This window comes from Dendrobium catenatum, unplaced genomic scaffold (genome assembly GCF_001605985.2).
Source record: "Dendrobium catenatum unplaced genomic scaffold, ASM160598v2 fragScaff_scaffold_1400, whole genome shotgun sequence".
In the NCBI taxonomy this organism is placed as follows: domain Eukaryota; kingdom Viridiplantae; phylum Streptophyta; class Magnoliopsida; order Asparagales; family Orchidaceae; genus Dendrobium; species Dendrobium catenatum.
The window spans coordinates 677,344-695,503 of NW_021319862.1; the positions used below are offsets into that span (position 1 = coordinate 677,344).

General features: G+C 36.9%; 1 protein-coding gene across 2 annotated transcripts; it reads left to right on the forward strand.

Moving 5' to 3' along the window:
• Nucleotides 1-7,597: 7,597 nt before the first annotated feature.
• On the forward strand, nt 7,598-17,552 carry LOC110092216 (inactive protein kinase SELMODRAFT_444075). Of its 2 annotated transcripts, none has more exons than XM_028699867.1 (9): nt 7,598-8,443; nt 8,980-9,137; nt 9,220-9,314; nt 9,664-10,703; nt 11,052-11,212; nt 15,363-15,439; nt 15,519-15,666; nt 16,697-16,846; nt 16,969-17,552. In XM_028699867.1, the coding sequence occupies exons 1-9, from the start codon at nt 8,278-8,280 to the stop codon at nt 17,113-17,115; spliced, it is 2,142 nt and encodes a 713-aa protein (XP_028555700.1). In that variant the 5' UTR covers nt 7,598-8,277; the 3' UTR covers nt 17,116-17,552. The 2 variants fall into 2 exon arrangements, with proteins under 2 accessions (XP_028555700.1, XP_020672330.1); XM_020816671.2 differs by having other exon boundaries at nt 9,664-10,694.
• Nucleotides 17,553-18,160: the final 608 nt, after the last annotated feature.

Genomic DNA, 18,160 nt, shown 5'->3' on the forward strand with positions numbered 1-18,160 from the left:
AAATCTAAATCTAGGAAAACGTGTCACTACGTTGTTATTTTAAAGTCTCTACCCTATAGGGAGCATGCATCCTAAGTCTATGTTTTCTAAGACTCGGTCCTTAATTTTTGTCCTTAGATGTCACTAGTGTTGTAGGGCTAAAAACAGTGTTTTCTAATTCCTAAGACTTCTATACGGATGTCACAGGGTTTGAGGTTCTAAAAGAAATGTAAAACAAGAGCAATCCTAAATATATAATTGAAGTTTCTACAAGGCCCTAAGGTTGGGATTCGTACAATCAATCTAGGCCCCTAAAGGTTTTCTAAGTTTTAGAAAGCTTACAGCACCGGGGGCTACGACCCGGTGGTTCCGCCCGTAGCGTCCCTACTAGATGAGTAGGGACGACTGATGCTCGGATCCGGTTGTCCTAGCTCCAGCTCCAAGTGCTCCTTGTCCATTGCTTTCCAAAAGGTACCTCGCAAGATATAGAGAAGAGAGGTATTAGAGCAGTTCTGTAAATAAACAACAGTGTAAGGAAATGAAAAAAATGCAATAAAAACTAGAACGTACCTTTTATTATTTGTTGAGCCACTTGTTCTTTATGTCCTCCTTATCTCGCAAGCATGTAGTACCAAAAACATCAAAAAGAAACGGAGCAGAAAACCAACGAAAAATCGAATACAAAAAGGGGTGTAGGCGTCGTTGTTATTGGATACACTTCGTAGAAGTCAAGTGCATCCTATAATATAAACGACGCCCTTTGCTATTCCCACTCCAAACGAGGCACTTGATACGCTTGACATATCTACCCATAACATTCTAAACCAAGTCCTACAACAACTAAAGGGAAAAGACCTCTAAAAAAAACTAGACTTACAACTAAATTCATCTTGCTTTGAACCCATCCAATATTCTCTTTAACCCTATAAGCTAACACAAAGTGGAGGAAATCCTATCTTGCTCCCAAAAAGGACACTAAGCACCTAGGAAATCCTATCTTGCTCCCAAAAAGGACACTAAGCACCTACAAACATAAAACTCCCTCAAAGCTTCAACTCTCCAAAACTCACTCTTTTAGAAATAATCACCAAGAGAACTCAATCCAAATAGGAAAGTATTAATCACTCCTAAGTGACCCTATAGGGATTATACTAAATAAGTCCAATCAAACCCAACACAACTTGTAAGGATTTCTAAAACTAGTATACGAAACTTCCCAAAAGAAGCCATCTACTAAAAATCATTGATCTTTTCATTCTTGTTTTGACACCAAAATTCTAACAAATCTCTACAAAATCTCCCACCAAAACTTCATTCTTTGACACAAAACTCTACCCAACAACCACTAACCAAGTGTCTCCTTTCATTTGGAGTGGGGTATTACTTGTGGAAGTCTCTTAATGAATAGGCACTGTAAAGCCTTTCATCAAGAAACAATCACAAGACAAAAACTCATAAAATACACAAAATTTCAATACAAAACAATTCATATAAAGCTTCTCGATGTAAAATAATTAGTGAAACATTCTAACATGAAACTAAATGTAAAACATCAACATCTTTCATTTTGCAGACCACTCATGAAATTTCTCAACCCAAGATAGCACTATCGAGTCGATTATCGACAAAATATCATGAATACAAACCCTTCTCAAAAATAAAATCATATTAAATCTACACATATTCATTTGAAAGAGAAAAAAACATGAGTGCTCTTCTAAGAATAATTGCCAACAAGATATATTAATTTTTTTTTAAAATATGCAAACCTACAAGTAATGCGATGAATTTCTTTCTCAAGACAAACCTAAAGCAAAAGATTTATTCTCTAGAAAAATTCTTTCACACATGAATATCAAATAGAAAGAAAGTACATGAAAAGAGAACTTGAGCACTCAAAATGAACACAAGCTTTGATTCTACAAACGAACAACAAGTATTAGGAGCTCTAAATTAAATTATTTTAAGCTATCATGCTTCTATTGACATGAAAAAGAGACAACAAGTATCAAATGGCATTGGAAGTTTTAAGCGAAAAGAACAATCCTTGCTCACAAAATAGAAATAAAACTTTGATTCAAAAATATGAAACTCTTGTGTGATCATAAACTTCATGAGATGCAACCCATATAAAGATTTGGTTTGAATCAAAACACTACAACTTTCTTCTAGTAACACTTGGATGAATATTTGATATGCAATATTTATGAAACCATACAAGACAAGCTAATCATAAGGATCCCATTACACATTTAGTAGATTGGCACCCTTAAAGTAGTCTACAAAAGAAACTAATGATTCCCATGATAAATCACTTCAACAAAACAACATGGAAGCATAAACATAAAAAAAAAGAATTTATTCTCAGATTTTTTTTTGCTAACAAAACTCCAAACAACCTATTTGGGCAATTTCTAAATGAACTAATTTATCAAGTGAAAAACTCAATGCAAGCAAAATTGGCTAAGCTCTCTTTAGTAGCATTTCATCAAATACTTAGTATGCATGGTTTGATGCAAGACCAACATGATCTTTTGAGGTTTACCATCAATCACACATAAAACTCCTAAATCATGTTACACAAGGTAAATGTAGACTCACATACAAATTACTCATTTAAAACAAAAACAAACTAACTCAACAAGTTGTGTAGAAACATAGGTTAACCCAAGTTTAAGAGGGGATCTCAACCAAGCTTATTAAGTATTTCACTAAGGAAAGTTTGGAGGGAGTTTAGCAAACATAGTTATGTCCAAACTTACAAGAAATAATGCAAAATCTTTACATCTAAATATATTCACCAAACATTTGGTTAAACCTCTTTACATGCTTCATGAATTGTCTAAAAAAAAGACATCTCAAAAACCCTCAAAGGCTTTTCATCAGACATTCTATGTGCATGACTTTACAAAGAAACAACATAACCTCTCATGAATTTTGTAGTTCACACCTAGGCTCTAAATCCCATGTCGTGAAGTAAAAGCAAGGCCACATACTAATTTGCCATTCAAAAATTAGATAGATCAACAAATTAGAAGGAAATAAATTACTACATGATTCCCAAAATCAACTACTCCAACTATCAAGGAATCTAGAGTGCATACATTCATCAAAAGAAATAAATGGTGTGATGACATACACACCATGGGTTTCATTCTACACTTTGAGCTTAACCAAAATAAAACTCCTTATTGATATGATTTGCTACCAACCAACAAAAAGAAGACTCACAAAACTCTAGATTTTGAGTGAGATAAAGTCATGATAGTTAGAATAGAGGAAGAAGAAGAAAAAGAAGCAAAGGAGGAAGAAGAAGAGGGGGAAGACTCACAAAGGGGAGTTCGACCAGTCCAGGCGTCGGTGACCGGGGCTCACAAACGCGACGACGAGCTCGGATTCGGTCGTGAAGGTCGGATCTGGGTTCGCTGCAGGGGTCCGATCCCACCTGAGGTCGTGCGGGTCTCGGTTTGGTCGGATTTCGCGAGGCCGACGTCGTCGAGCTGGGGTTGTGCGGCTTCGGGATCGGGAGAGGGAGAGGGGCCGGCTTCGACTGGTCTTCGTGAGCAAGAAAGACACGAGAGGGAGAGGTCGCTGGGGTCGTGCGAACAGAGGAAGCCAGCGGCTGCTGGGTTCGGGGTCTCCAAAATGGGGCTTCGGCTCTTTCGGTTCAGAACAAAGAGAGCGAGAGAGAGAGGAGAAGCGGGAGAGAATGCCGTAGTCGAAGGCTTCCTCTCGGTCTTCTAAGCATCTCCTCCTGTCCTGCTTCGCTCGAATCATCCAAACAGCCCTGCGACGCTCTGCTTCTTTGCCAAATCGTCTGAAACGATTGCCGATTCAAGGAGCTCACGCGACTGAAGCCTGCCGTTGCGACAGAGCTCGACTTTCAGAGAAATCTGCACCGTCGAAACCATTACTTGATCCGGTGAATAGATTCAAATTTATTAGAAAGTGAAAGGGATTTGGCTGGGGTTGAATTGAACTGAAACGAGTCCCATTGGATTAAAATTAGGTTAAACTCGGGTTTGAATTTGGCTCGATTCGAGTCGAATTTGGTTCGAGCCGGAGCGACGAAATTAATCGTGCAAAATTGAATTTGAAATAATGATCAATTTAAATAAATCGGTCACGACGCGATGGAAACAAGCTAATCGAGTCTAATCGAACATATTCGAGTCCAATTCGGCTTGAATCGGGTCGATTCGAGCCCGAATTAGATTCGACGACATTCGATTAAATCGGGAGGAACTGCTCGAGCGAAAAACAAGGTCAACAATATATATATGTGTTGCGTGCTAGAATATACGCGGCGGTAGAGTTTGTAAATTCGCGTCCAAGCGTTGTACGAGTATTCAGCACACAAACAGAAAAGAGAATACGAACACCATAATTTTTACATGGAAAACCCAAAAAGAAAAAAACCACGGGGCCTCGCCCAGTTGAAAAATTCCACTAGTGTTTTGCAAATTACAAATGGCTAATTCGTCCCACAAGTCGGGGCAATCAGATTATAATTCGTTTCTTCAAGCAAGTTTACAAAGTTCTGCAAATTCCAGGCGTTTCCCGAAAATCCGGCAGAGTTCCGGCGTCTTCAGGCAGCGGGAAGAGCTCCGGCGGTGGTCGAAGAGGAGCTTCCGACAGCGCTTCGGGTCCTTGTTTCGGACCCATTTGGGCTCGGATTGGTTGATCTTGGTGTTGTTGGGTTCGTATTTTCGAGACGCTCAGTTTGACTATAAACTCGCTGAAATTGGAGTTCGAGTGCTCCCGAAATTAATTTTTGAAGTTTCCAACTAACTTTTGCCTCGAGATTCGTGCCCAATCAAGCTAATTTTGTGATGCCGGATTAATACTTAATATCTAAATTTGAATATTTGCTTATATAATATTTTAAAGTTTTCATCATGTTAAAATAAATATATGAAAAGATATATAATATTTTAAAAAATAAATATTTAAATATTATTGTTGAATGCTAAAGGCTAATGATCACGCTATTATCACCCAAAATTTCTCAATCCCAAGTTCCTTGCTCCCAACAACTCTCTACCTTGTTACTATTTTTAATTTAACCGCATATTTCATGTATAACTCAAAATAGTTTTTATGTAAAACTTTTAGTAACATTAATAGTTTTTTGGATTTACAAATACATTTATTTTTTTACAAATATTTAAAAAATATTTTATAGTTCATGAAAATTAAGTACAAAATAACCTATATATAAACTATATAGAACTTTTATAGTATCTTCCAATGCATGAACTAAACTTGCATGGAGAGAAACAAGAGTGAGAGTAGTCTTATTTGTAATGACTTCATTAATAGGAAAAAAATAGCATGGCTGCATGTAGCTCATTATATGCAAAGAGTCAAAAATATTATCTATTAGTAGAATTTTTTATGAATGGTGTTGAATGCTTTATTAAGGTTCGTTTGGGACAATTTTTTATTATTTTCAAAGAAACTTTTTAATACAAAAAATTTTAGTTCTAAAAAATTTTAAACTTAAAAAATGCTTTAAAAATAATAAGAATGTCGTTTCAAACGAAACCTAAGAATGGGTTAGAAAACTAATTGATTAACTACATGCATCTACGTGATTAGAGAGATCATATTTATGAGCATTCTTTATGGTATGATAGCCTATCTAATTTCTCCTCTATGGATGTTTAAGATTTATTTTAATTGTCCACACTACCTTTGAGAATATTGGTTATATTATCTAGCATGATTATACTAGTGTTTGATAGATTACAAATGACTTGCTCGTCCTTGAAATTGAGGACAATCATATTACAGAAGTCAACAATTAGGTTGTAATCTAGTGACGAATGAAGTCTCTCTCTCTCTCTCTCTCTCTCTCTCTCTCTCCCTTATTTTAGTTTCTCTTCTATGAGGAATGAGGTGTCTGTTTATAATTTTCAGAGAGCGGCATGACTAGTAAATATGAGGGAGATCAAGGGTAAGTTGGGCGTGATTTGAATGGACGGCTGATGTTACGGATTCACATAGAGGGGGGTTGGTTTGCAAGAGGAGTAGGTTCGAATCCTGTGCAGGTCATGTTGCACCGGCAATTCGGTTAAGTCGCATGTCAGGTGAGAGAGGGCAGCCAGTCAAGCTCGGGTAGCAGTCACGCAGGAGCGGGCTGGATGGTAGGCTCGGGCAGTCGGGCGATTAGGTAGGAGAAGGCAGTAGGCCAATTTCAGGTAGCAGGCAGCCAGTCAGATTAGAATTTTTTATTTTTAAATTCTACCGTACATCCGTCGCAAAATGGATTTTGCGATGACTTTTTCCATCTAAAAAAATATGATTTTCATATAGTGTAAAAGTAGATCATTCAATCAAATCACTCTAAAATTCCTCGATATACTCTTGCATTTCTCTCTTTCCTTTTCTTCTTCTATTTTTTTTTTTTGCCACCCTTATTGATTAAACTTAAGTACGTACTAATGTGCTTTCCATATCTTCCCTCTTATGAAGGATGTATATGCACTCTTTTCACATAGACTTGACGAGTAATCATCATCATAAGTCTTCTCTCATAGAAAGAGAAACACAAAAAAAGACCATGAATGATTTACTAACTATATCTCCAATACATCAAATTCTTTATACTTTCATCATTAAAGTATTCTTCCTTAGTACGTATCTATTATAATGCATCAACACTTCTCCAATTATGGTGAAAATCATCATAGTAATATGTGACTCGTGCTGCCCCCTCTTCTTCTTGTCTTCTTGTTATCTTCAAAGAAGGGGTGGCAAGCGGTGCAACACAATCAACCAGTAATAAAAAAGGTATTCAATCAAACACCTAAAGTTTAAATCCCCATTTTTTTAAATATTTTACATTTATTTTTCAGCAAATAAAGTAGCCTCTAAGATGCATCTCTTTATAATTATAATAAGAAGAATTTTAATGAACTGGAAATAATAGTAACTCCTTAAGATAATTTCACCTTTAATTTTAAATTAGAGTTCCGTCAAGTGGATTAGCACACAATAATCATCTTAATTAATCACTAACAATTAAATAATCCTATATTAAAATAATGCAAAAAAGTAAAGTAAAAAATATGGAGACAAAAATACCCTTTTCCATGTCCATTCACTGATCCTTCTGTCAACACAATAAATAAACTCACCGAATCCACCAACTCGCAATAAATAATAATAGAAATTTTGAACCGGTTCGGCCCGACCTTTCGACCGGGTTGAAACTACTATAGCCGATTGGCGGTTCGATTTACCCCGGCCGCCTGTTTCAAATTTAAAACTCCCACACAATCCATCAACGCAGAAATTTATTTACGGAAATGTCCTCACTGATTCTAGAAAAGCTGGTTCATACGGCAGCCGTTGGATCAATAATGTATTCGATCAAACGGCCTCGATCTTCCTATCATTCCCATGCATTAAATTCTGAACTGCTCAAATCTACGGCGGCCTCGGGGAAAATGCGACGTTAAATCAAGCACGAATCATGAGGAATTCGCTTTGCATAAGAGCCAGGCACGTGGATGGCTTGTTCTCAAAATAATGCTAACTAGAGGGGTAAAAATAAAACGCGAATTTCGGCAAATATCTTCTGCAAAAGACTGGAACCAGCAAGTCTGCAACTTTGTCCTTGCGCGCCGCAGAAGGAAGCAGCAGCCAAGAACGAATCAAAAGATTGGATTTTAGTTTTTTGTCGCGAATCAAAATTTTGTTTTATGTTGTTCTAATCAAAATTTAATTTTGTTTTATCCGAAAGATTTGGGAATGCTTGCATGGGAGCCTCGCAGTATAATGCCCAGCGCGGTCATTTGGTTTTTCAATCTCTGCTTCCACGCTCTCTATGATTTGATAGCTTTTGATGCGATTCTAAACTGAAAAGATCGCGTCTTTGGGGGAAGAATCTGTAGTGTATTTATTCCATTGCGTTGAAGTATTTGGGAACTTGAGGGAAATCTTGGAAAAGTGACCATAAAGAAGGGCCAAGTTTTGTTGCGAGTGATTGAGACAGGACTGAATATCTTTTTTGCAATTACTGTTGGCTGATCAACCCCACAATCTGGTTACTGTGTGGTTTAATTTATGACAGGGGGGATAATAGTGGAAAGTATGATTGCATCCACTTGTCTTCACTGGCCTACGATGTCATTGTTACAGGAATAGGCTCGTGCTGCCCCTTCTTCTTCTTCTTCTTCTTCTTCTTCTCTTCAGTTATTTTCGAAGTTTGATATAAGCGAAGGGTTTGACTGACTGGATAGTTGGTGAGCTATGAGGGGCTAAGCGGTGAGTACGAATTTGAAGCTGAAGATGGGGAAGAAGCATGATGATCTGGTTCATAGAAAGATTATTGTGGTTGCAGTTAAAGCTTCTCAAGATGTCAAGACGACTGCATTGGTGTGGGCTCTGACACATGTTGTTCAGCCCAGTGATCAAATACTTTTTGTTGTTGTTGTTGTTTCATCACGCAGTGCAGGTTTTAAATTTTCCAACCTTTGTTATTGCTTTTCCTTGATGTGCTGCTTTGATTGTCGTCAATCATGAATTATCTTTTTTTGTTTTTTGTTTTCTTCTTGTACTCTGATTACTCTATTAAGCAAGAGGGAACAATCTTTGACGTTTGAATGAATTCTAGTGTTCAAGATGGAGAAATGGGTTCTTTTTTCTTATCATCCTTATGTTTTTCTTCGAGTTCCATAGTTTCTTATCACTCAAAACCTAAGTGGAAACTATGTTATTGTCTTACACACTTTGCAGGGTAACTGACAGGATATTAACAATATTTTCTCAAAATTGTTGTTTTACTTTCTATGTTAATTGGAAAAAAATTGAGTTTTGTTTCTGATGTTACATAAAATTTACTTCATTGGTAGTTTATTTTACATTTCTTGTTGATAGAACTGTTACTTTCTCATTTTCAGTTTATATCATGCCCAGTGGGCTTGTCAAATTAAAGTTGTTAATCTGATGTCATTTACAAACTTAGTAAGTTGTCCTATCTTTTTCATTCAGGCAGAAAAAATTGGGGGTTTCCCAGATTTTCAGGAAATTGTGCAAATGCCTATAGGAATTCAAAGACTTCTGGCAGAACTTCCAACTTGGAGTCTAATATACAGGATTCATGTTCCCAAATGATTACTCAACTTCCTAAAATATACAATTTGGATAAGGTTGGTCTATCTGGTTACTGTTATGTGTTATTTATTGACATTTCTTTTTGATTAGCATGCTTTTATGATGTTCTTTATGTAGACAAATTTTAAGCTTAAGATTGTACCTGGATCTCCTTGTGGAGCGGTGGCTGCTGAATCCAAGAGGGTGCAAGCAAGCTGGGTAGTAATGGACAAGTAATCATTAATCACTGATTTTTGTTGTTGTTGTTGTTGTGAAGAGAATTTAATCTCAACTTTCTGAACTTCGTAGTTTTCAAAGAAGTTGGTTGGGGTCTTATACTGGGCAAATTATTCTGTGCGGACGCCGAACGCCGTCCAGAGACCAATCAGAATACACCACGGTACTACAGCTCGTACCGTGCTCGGTACTGCTGACGTGGCGCATTCTGGTTGGTCTCCAGATGGTGAATTGCGTTCGGCGTCCGCACAGAATAATCTCTCCTTATATTGTGTGTTTTCCTCAATCAAATATAACCTTTTGTATTTCCCACCTGACACAATTCTTTCAACCATTGGAGCACAGACAACTGAAGAATGAGGAGAAGAAATGCATGGAAGAGCTGCAATGCAATATTGTGGTTATGAAGCACTCTCAACCGAAAATTCTGCGACTGAATCTTGCAGGGAAACCTGATACAGAGCCCATAGCTATCTCACCGCATTCTGTGTTAGATAAAGCATCTTCAAAACTTGCTGTTGATCATCCAAGCAGTACCGAAGATTCAATTTTGACTCATTCTGACAGCCCTTTAGTTGGGACACCATATGCTACTGTTGAAGGTGGAAGCACCTCTCAGTCAAGTTCAGATCCTGGAACTTCGCCACTTCATGCATCTAAATTAAAAGGCAGTTCTGTTCAAGAAGCAACAATTATCCAAAAGGAAACCGTTTATACTGATTTAAGTAGTTCTGAGTCTGACATTGAAAGCTCAGGTTCTCTTGCAACTTCAAAATTTCAACCATCAGGGGCACAGATTCTCAGTGTTGATCTGAAACCAACTTTTCAAGTTGAGCAACTCTCAGAAAAACTGAATAAACTGGTGCATCCTTTGACTCACAAAGCATTGATGTATAAGTTTCTTGATCTTGATTTAAAAGCTGGAAGCAGCACTATGAACCATAAATCAGTTCCAGACTCCAATAGGAATATCAGAGAATCAATTATGACCCTATTAAGAAATGCACCTCTGGGACATCCTCCTCTATGTTCAATTTGTAAGAACAAGGCACCTGTTTTTGGGAAACCTCCCAAATCTTTTAGCTATGCTGAGCTGAGCCTTGCAACTGATGGATTTTCTCAATCCAACTTTTTGGCTGAGGGTGGATTTGGCTCTGTTCATAGAGGAATTTTGCCTGATGGTCAGGTAGTTGCCATTAAGCAGCACAAACTAGCCAGTTCTCAAGGAGATGATGAGTTCTGCTCCGAAGTTGAAGTTCTAAGCTGTGCACAACATCGCAATGTCGTGATGCTGATTGGCTTCTGTGTTGAGGATAATAGAAGATTGCTTGTTTATGAATTTATATGCAATGGATCTCTGGATTCTCATCTGTATGGTAATTTTTGTATGCACAAAATCAGCTTGGTTCTTTACCACCCTATTTTCGAATACAAGCTTTGTTTTTAAAAGTAAATGCTTCAGTGAAAACCCAACTATCATGTTCGTAAATTTGTGCACAAGATAAAAAGCATGGCCTAATCAGTTTGAATAGTTTGAATTGGATGGCCTAACTAATGCTTCATTTGGGACGGCTTTCTTATTGCTTCTTAAAGCAGTTTTCTAGTACAAATTTTAAAATTTTTGTACTAAAATACTATTTTAAGAAGCAGTAAGAAAGCCGTCCCAAACGAAGCCTAAGATTTATTTATACCACTACAATTATCCCTATAACTTGGTGTTTTAATGTTTATAGATTCAAGTCAAAGACCATTGGACTGGTGTGCTAGACAAAAAATTGCAGTAGGTGCTGCTAGAGGACTGAGATACCTTCATGAAGAGTGTAGAGTTGGTTGCATAATCCACAGAGATGTGAGACCAAACAACATTCTCATCACCCATGATTTTGATGCACTGGTATCCAACTTTCACTTTCTCTTGTTTGTTTAGGAGCTTGAATTTAATTGTTTTCTTTCCTCTTAAAATTTTCACTGCTTATAATGCAGTTTTTCATCTATGGTCTCATTGCAATACATGCATGATTATTAAATTAATTTTTTTATAAGAAGAGGAAAATTTAGGAAAGTTTCCTATTCTCCACAATGCTAGTACCTGATTGATACTTTGTTTTTTTTATTAAATTACCATATGTTAAATTTTGAGGAAGACAAACACATGTCTAAAAGGACCTAGATGCCTAGTGGCCAGAAAACATATGAACTTATTTTTTTGGTCTACAAAATGGAAGTCATAGTTGCAATTATATCCTAAATGTAAGGACCTAGATTTTATTTGTCCCCAAGGATTTTGTTCTTTCTAAAGTGTGTTATAAATCTTATATCAAATCTATTCATTGTTCTTTGAAGTGCAGTTGATGAGTATGCAAAATAATTGGGGAAGTTTCTATTCTCTGCGATGGCAGCACCAGATGGCTTTTTTTTTTTTTGGTTTTGTTTTGCTTTTCTCAAACAGCCTCATTTTAAATTTTTAGAAAGACTCTTACATGTCATGTTCAGTCATATTTATGTTATTGAGTAAACGGCATCCACATTTGTGAATCATGCATAGATTATTTTCTATGTTGCACACCCTTTCTCATTTTATTGTCTTGCAGCTACATCTACATTGTTCTTTGTTCCTATATGGTGTCTACAAAGCTATTGACATAAAGAAAACATTGACGTGTCGGTGCATAATTTTGTAAAAACATACAATCCGAAATTCCAAAATAATTGTTGTGATTGGTCCAGATTTATAGTTGTATTTTCTTTAGTTTAGGTTCTTGTATAGCTTTTTGTGCTGCCTTTATTGTCTATATATAGATGTTATAGTTTGTAAGGAAGATAAGAAAAATAATAAGATTTTTCTTTTTTTAGCTCCCTCCTCTCTCTCCTAAGAAGCTCAAGAGGAACTACTTCTTCCTCAAGAAGATCCTACAAGTGGCATCAGAGTTAGGTGGAGGTGGAGTAAGTTTTTTTGTCCAAGAAAATAACTCAGAAGAGAGGAGGCGGTCAGGAGGTCTCTTGCAGGGACCGGCCGGTGTTGGGAGTGTTGAAATCGGGAAGGCTAGAGCAAGGGTGCCGGACGTGGGACGCGGGCTGCAGTGTAGGGCGCATTTTGATGCACTGGATCCAGGCTACTGCACGGGAGTGCGGGTGGGCCAGAGCGAGCAAGCTAGGCCCGGGGTGCGTGGTGCTTGAGGTTGGTCGCATGGGATGCGTTGCGACAGGGGAAGCCGTGGGCTGGTCCTAGAAGGCACGCAGGGTATGCGTGAGCGAAGGCTTGAAGGGAGTCAAGCTGGAGGCTTGAGTAGCGCGAGATCGGATCACCTGCATGGAGGTGTGAGTGCAGGCAGACGACAGGAGCTGTGCGCGGGCAAGCTGGGAAGGCAGAGGTGAACGCTGCAGTGCGTGGAAGGCTTCTTGCACGGATTGTTTTTGGTGTTGCTCTTGCGATCAAATTCATTATGCAATTCTTGATTAAAGATTGTAGATCTTGTTGAGGCGAACCTTTGGTAGCTAAGATTCTTGATCATGTCGATACATAAATTCGAAATAGACAAATTTACTGGTGAAAATGATTTCGGCTTTTGGAGAATCAAAATGAAGGCTCTCCTTGTTCATCAAGGAACCTCTGAGGCGATTTGCAGGGAAGATTTGATTGTTGTAACTGACAGGGCAAGGTCTAGGCAAACCAAATTGAAGGCTCACAGTGCAATTCTTTTATCGCTCAGTGATGAAGTAGTGAGGGAAGTAGCCCAAGGGGGTTTTACTATAGAAGTCTGGGAGAAATTAGAATCATTGTACTTGAAGAGCTTATTGGCAAGTTGGTTGTATCTAAAGAAAGCTTTATACACATTGCTGATGAATGAAGGTAAAGACCTAAAAAAATATATTGATAACAAAATTATTCTTGATCTTAAGAATGTAGATGTAAAAATTGAGGAAGATCAATGCATTATTCTCCTAAGCTCTTTGCCAAAATCATATGAGAATATAGTGGATACATTACAATATGGTAAACAAACATTGATCATGATTGAGGTAAAGTCGGTTTTAGAGTCCAAAAAACTTCAGCTTAGGAATGTGGAAAAAGAAGAAAGTGTTGGCAAAATTCTGATAGTAAGAGGAAGACACGAGTTCGTAAGATATGTTTCTATTGCCATAAAGAATGACATTTCTATAGAAATTTCCCAAATTTGTTGAAACGACAATGAGCTAGGCCTCAAAGACAGACGCCAACTTAGCTGAGACGGGAGATTTCGGGGACCTATGTAGTGACTCAAATGTTTTGTAAATCTGAATCAAGGTGGAGTTTATTGTGATTTGTCTAGATTTATAGTTATACTTTCTTTAGTTTGGATTTTTGTGTAGCTTTTCGTGCTATCATTAGTGTCTATATATAGATGTCATAATTTTGTAATAAAGAAGATAAGAAAAGCAATAAGATTGTTCTTTTTTAGCTCTCTCTCTCTCTCTCTCTATATGTACAAACATTATACACACTATGTACAAGTTTATACAAGTATTATAGATGCTTTGTACAAGCATTATAAACACTATGTACAAATTTATACAAGCATTTTACACACTATGTATAAGTTTATACAAGTATTATAGATGCTTTGTACAAGCATTATAAACACTATGTACAAGTTTATACAAGCATTTTACACACTATGTATAAGTTTATACAAGTATTATAGATGCTTTATACAAGCATTATAAACACTATGTACAAGTTTATACAAGCATTTTAGACACTATGTACCTGCCTCCCTCCCATTTTAAAATAGGCATCAATTGGAGTTCCTTTTTATTAGAATGTATTGTTCTTTTTATTCTTCATGATTGTGTATTTTGAAAATGAAATAAAATCTGGTGTTTGAGTCATATTTCATGGAGAATAATAATGGACTTTTAAAATTCTGTTCAGGTTCATGGCTTATGTACAGAATGTGTCATTCATGAAAAACATGTATAAAGATCTCTCACAGTTGCCTGTAGCCAAAACAATATTGCTTTATATACTAGGCCACAGATCGTGCAAGTTTTACCCCAGCTTCATGTCACCTTTATACATCCTTTAATAACATCTAATATCTGGAAATTTCACCCCCCTATAGTTTAGCCATATATATATATTTCTCACTTCATGATCTACACTGCAACCGATTTTGTCAAGAAACCTTCTTAAACTAAAAACTTCTTGTGTTTCTTTGATCATTGTATTAATCCTTTGCTGAGTTTCTTTTCATCTTTCCATAATCTGCAAAGTTTCCTCTTGTGAATGACAGCACATCACAGGAAAAAAAATATACCTACGTCGAGCAGGGCAATTTTTCTCCCTCAACTGTTAGAAATTTTTTTGCATACAGAAAAGTATTTGAAGTTTAACGTGATTTCCTTTGGATCCCTTCAAGTTTGTTATGAAAATACTTGATGTTATTAATCATTAAATTTCCTTTCTATTAGACCTTTTTTTGTGTTACTCCAAATACTTTTTTATATGCACCCTCAGTCCAAGGTCATGATTCCCTCTTCTTAGCAAAACTCATATTTCTTCTTAGCTTATCCTCGTTTATGATTTCAACTATCTGGTCTCATTTATTTGAATCCTTGGCAAGAAAAGAGTTATTTTTTCTTAATTTTCTGTTGGGAGAACTTGCTTGTATCTAAATCTTGAAAGGTATATATCTTCATGTTTTTAAATAAACCAAAGTAAATGAACATGATTTTCAAGATAACAATCCATCTACAGAGAAATTATTCTATGCGGACGCCGGACACAATTATACGTCCGGATGCCGTGGTACCGGGCGTCGGTACATGTACCGAGTATCGAGCAGTATCGAGCCGCGGTATAGTAAAAGGGTGACATGGTGCATTTTTATTGATCTCTGGACGTCATTCGGTGTCCGCACAAAATAATTTTTCCCATCTCCAAGCTTGCAAGAGAAAATGACTTGTTTTCAATTATAGCTGATAACAGAACTATAGATGTCGATAATGCCGGATGTATTAACATTAATTCTGATACATCATTCTTTCAATTTTGGTTCACCAAGGTTGGAGATTTTGGCTTGGCAAGGTGGCAACCTGATGGGAACCTTGCTGTCAAAACACGAGTGATTGGAACCTTTGGGTAATCTTGCTATGAAAATTTCATCATTTTCTCATCGCATAATTTATATTATCACTAATTGATTGCTAGTCATCTCTAGGTATTTGGCACCAGAATATGCTCAGAGTGGCCAAGTTACTGAGAAAGCAGATGTATATTCCTTTGGAATAGTACTCCTTGAACTTGTAACTGGAAGGAGAGCAGTAGATATTAACCGGCCAAAGGGCCAACAGTGCCTGGCCGAATGGGTGAGTCCTTACATGACTAAAATTACATGCATATCACACTTTCTCCAGCTGTATGACAAAAGTTACATCATGGTCATGATCGAGCTCGGCTCGTTTATGGACTCGCAAGCCGAGCTTATCAAGCTCAAACTCGATCTCATTTAGTAAATGAGCTTGAGTTCGAGCTTGAGCCCTGCTTGACTCGTGAGCTCACGAGCCGGCTCGAATTTATTACTTTTAAATATTTTAAAAAAATTAATGATAAATAATGTATATATCTAACTCCCGCCTTTAGAAAAAAAAAATCTGATTTTGAAATTTGTACTCTACCCCCTCTCTCTCTTGAATAATAAATGCTACAGAGCGGTACAAAAAAAACTGCTCTCTCCATCTCTCTTTCTCTCTAAATGGAATTTTTATTGCGTCAGGTTACCTGACGTAGAGATACATCAGGTAGCCTATAATATATCGCCACGTGCTCTTACTCTTTACCGCGCGGCCCGACGACCCAACCCGAAACGAATATGCGCGGCGGTAAAGAGTAAGAGCACATGGCGATATATTATAGGCTACCTGATGTATCTCTACGTCAGGTAACCTGAGTCAATAAAAATTCCTCTAAATGAGGCTTAAAAGCTGCGGCCTTTTCCCATCAATCCATGTATCTTTATTTTCTCCTAAATGAAAACCGGGTGGGAAATTGAAAATGGGCATGAAATTGAACAGCTCGATGAGCCAACTGGAGCTTGTTTATAGTGGGACAAGCTCGAGTTCAAGCTCGCCTTATGAGCTCGACTCGAGCTCGAGCTCGCTTTCTGACAAACGAGCTGAGCTCGATAGTGCTAAAACTCGACTCGACTCGTTTACACCCCTAGTCATGATACATGCTAATCTCTTTGGGTTAGCTTTGGAATGTTTTTCAGTTACATAGAAAAGTATCATATACCATAAGTTTGATTTATATAAAAATATGCGACCAAATGTTCAAAGAATATACGCTCGATCATAAGCAACATATTGTAGATCAACTGAACCATTTTGTTTTGTTCAGGCTCGCCCAATTTTGAAGGAATATGCTATTCAAGATCTTTTAGACCCACGGCTAAGAAACATTTACTGTAATCATGAGGTTTTTTGCATGTTGCATGCTGCTTCACTTTGCATCAATCGTGAACCCAATTCCAGGCCTCATATTTCTCAGGTAAATGTACAAGTGAGAAACTTTTGAGATAAGTAAACCACCAATGGCGACAAAATTAAAACCTTGAAAAAAAAAAAAAACTCAGTACTTCAGAAATGTAATCTGGCTACTAAAATATGCAGGTGCTCAGGATACTGGAGGGTGATATTTTCATGGAACAAACTTACGCTTCAACGCCCCTTGCTATAAAGATTAAAGGATTGGGCAGTCATAAACAGATCAACAACAGCAATGGCTTCACTGCAACAATGTTATCCAACTTGGGATGAAAATGTGAGAGCAGTTTTTTGTTGGGAGGGGTAATGGCAATAAATTCTAGATCCAGAGATGCTTTTCATCTCCTTTCCCTGCAGCAGCTGCTTATGATGTAATTTAGGCTTCGTTTGGGATGACTTTCGTACTGTTTCTTAAAGCGGTTTTTTAATACAAAAAATTTAATTTTTGTATTAGAAAGAAGCTTTAAGAAGCAGTTAAAAAATGGTCTCAAATGGAGCCTTAGATGGATCTGCAATTGTTTTCTGATACTGAAATGATCTGTTCCTTTTTAATTGCTTTGAAATCATAGCTCAATTAACAGCACATTATATTGATATTGTGCGCATGGAGAGAATCTGAAGCCAATTATAGTAATGATCTTTGGAGTTCTTTGATTCTGTAAGACGTAATTATACTCTCAGCTGATATTAGATGTTAAGTTACAGGGGAAGATGATAGAGTTGAATTCATTTTTTATGCAAATTAACTGTTGCTAAACAGTGATAATACTTAACTGAAGACAGATTTTTTTGTTAAGTTTCTTTTAAGTTTAGCAATAATTGGTATCTGAACAATCTAGCTCAATTCATCTAAGAGCTGTTAGGTAGCTTACATCAAAATAATTGGTTGAAGTGATAATTATTTGGAGGCTGCCTCGAGATGCCATTCCCCTCATTGTAGAGAACTCAGGGCCTAGTTGTAACTATTATGAGGCTTGTTTGGGGCACAAATAATCCTTCTGCTTCATTATGCTCTTCCCTAGGTGCTACATTTGATTTATGTATCATAAAAATGTTTAAAATTTTGTCATTGAGCTTCTTCTCCTTGAAAAGAAATTATTGATGGATTGAATGAATACAACAAAAATATCAAGCTTTTATCCCATTATATAGGGTTAGTTATATGAATATCTTTTCTCCATTGCGTTATGTTAAGAGCTAAATTCTCATTTAGATCTGATAAAGAAATGTCATTTTTAATATTTTCTAACATAGTCTTTTTAGGTTTACCTCTATCTTTTTTAACATAAATCAAATCTAATACATCTACTATCCTAAT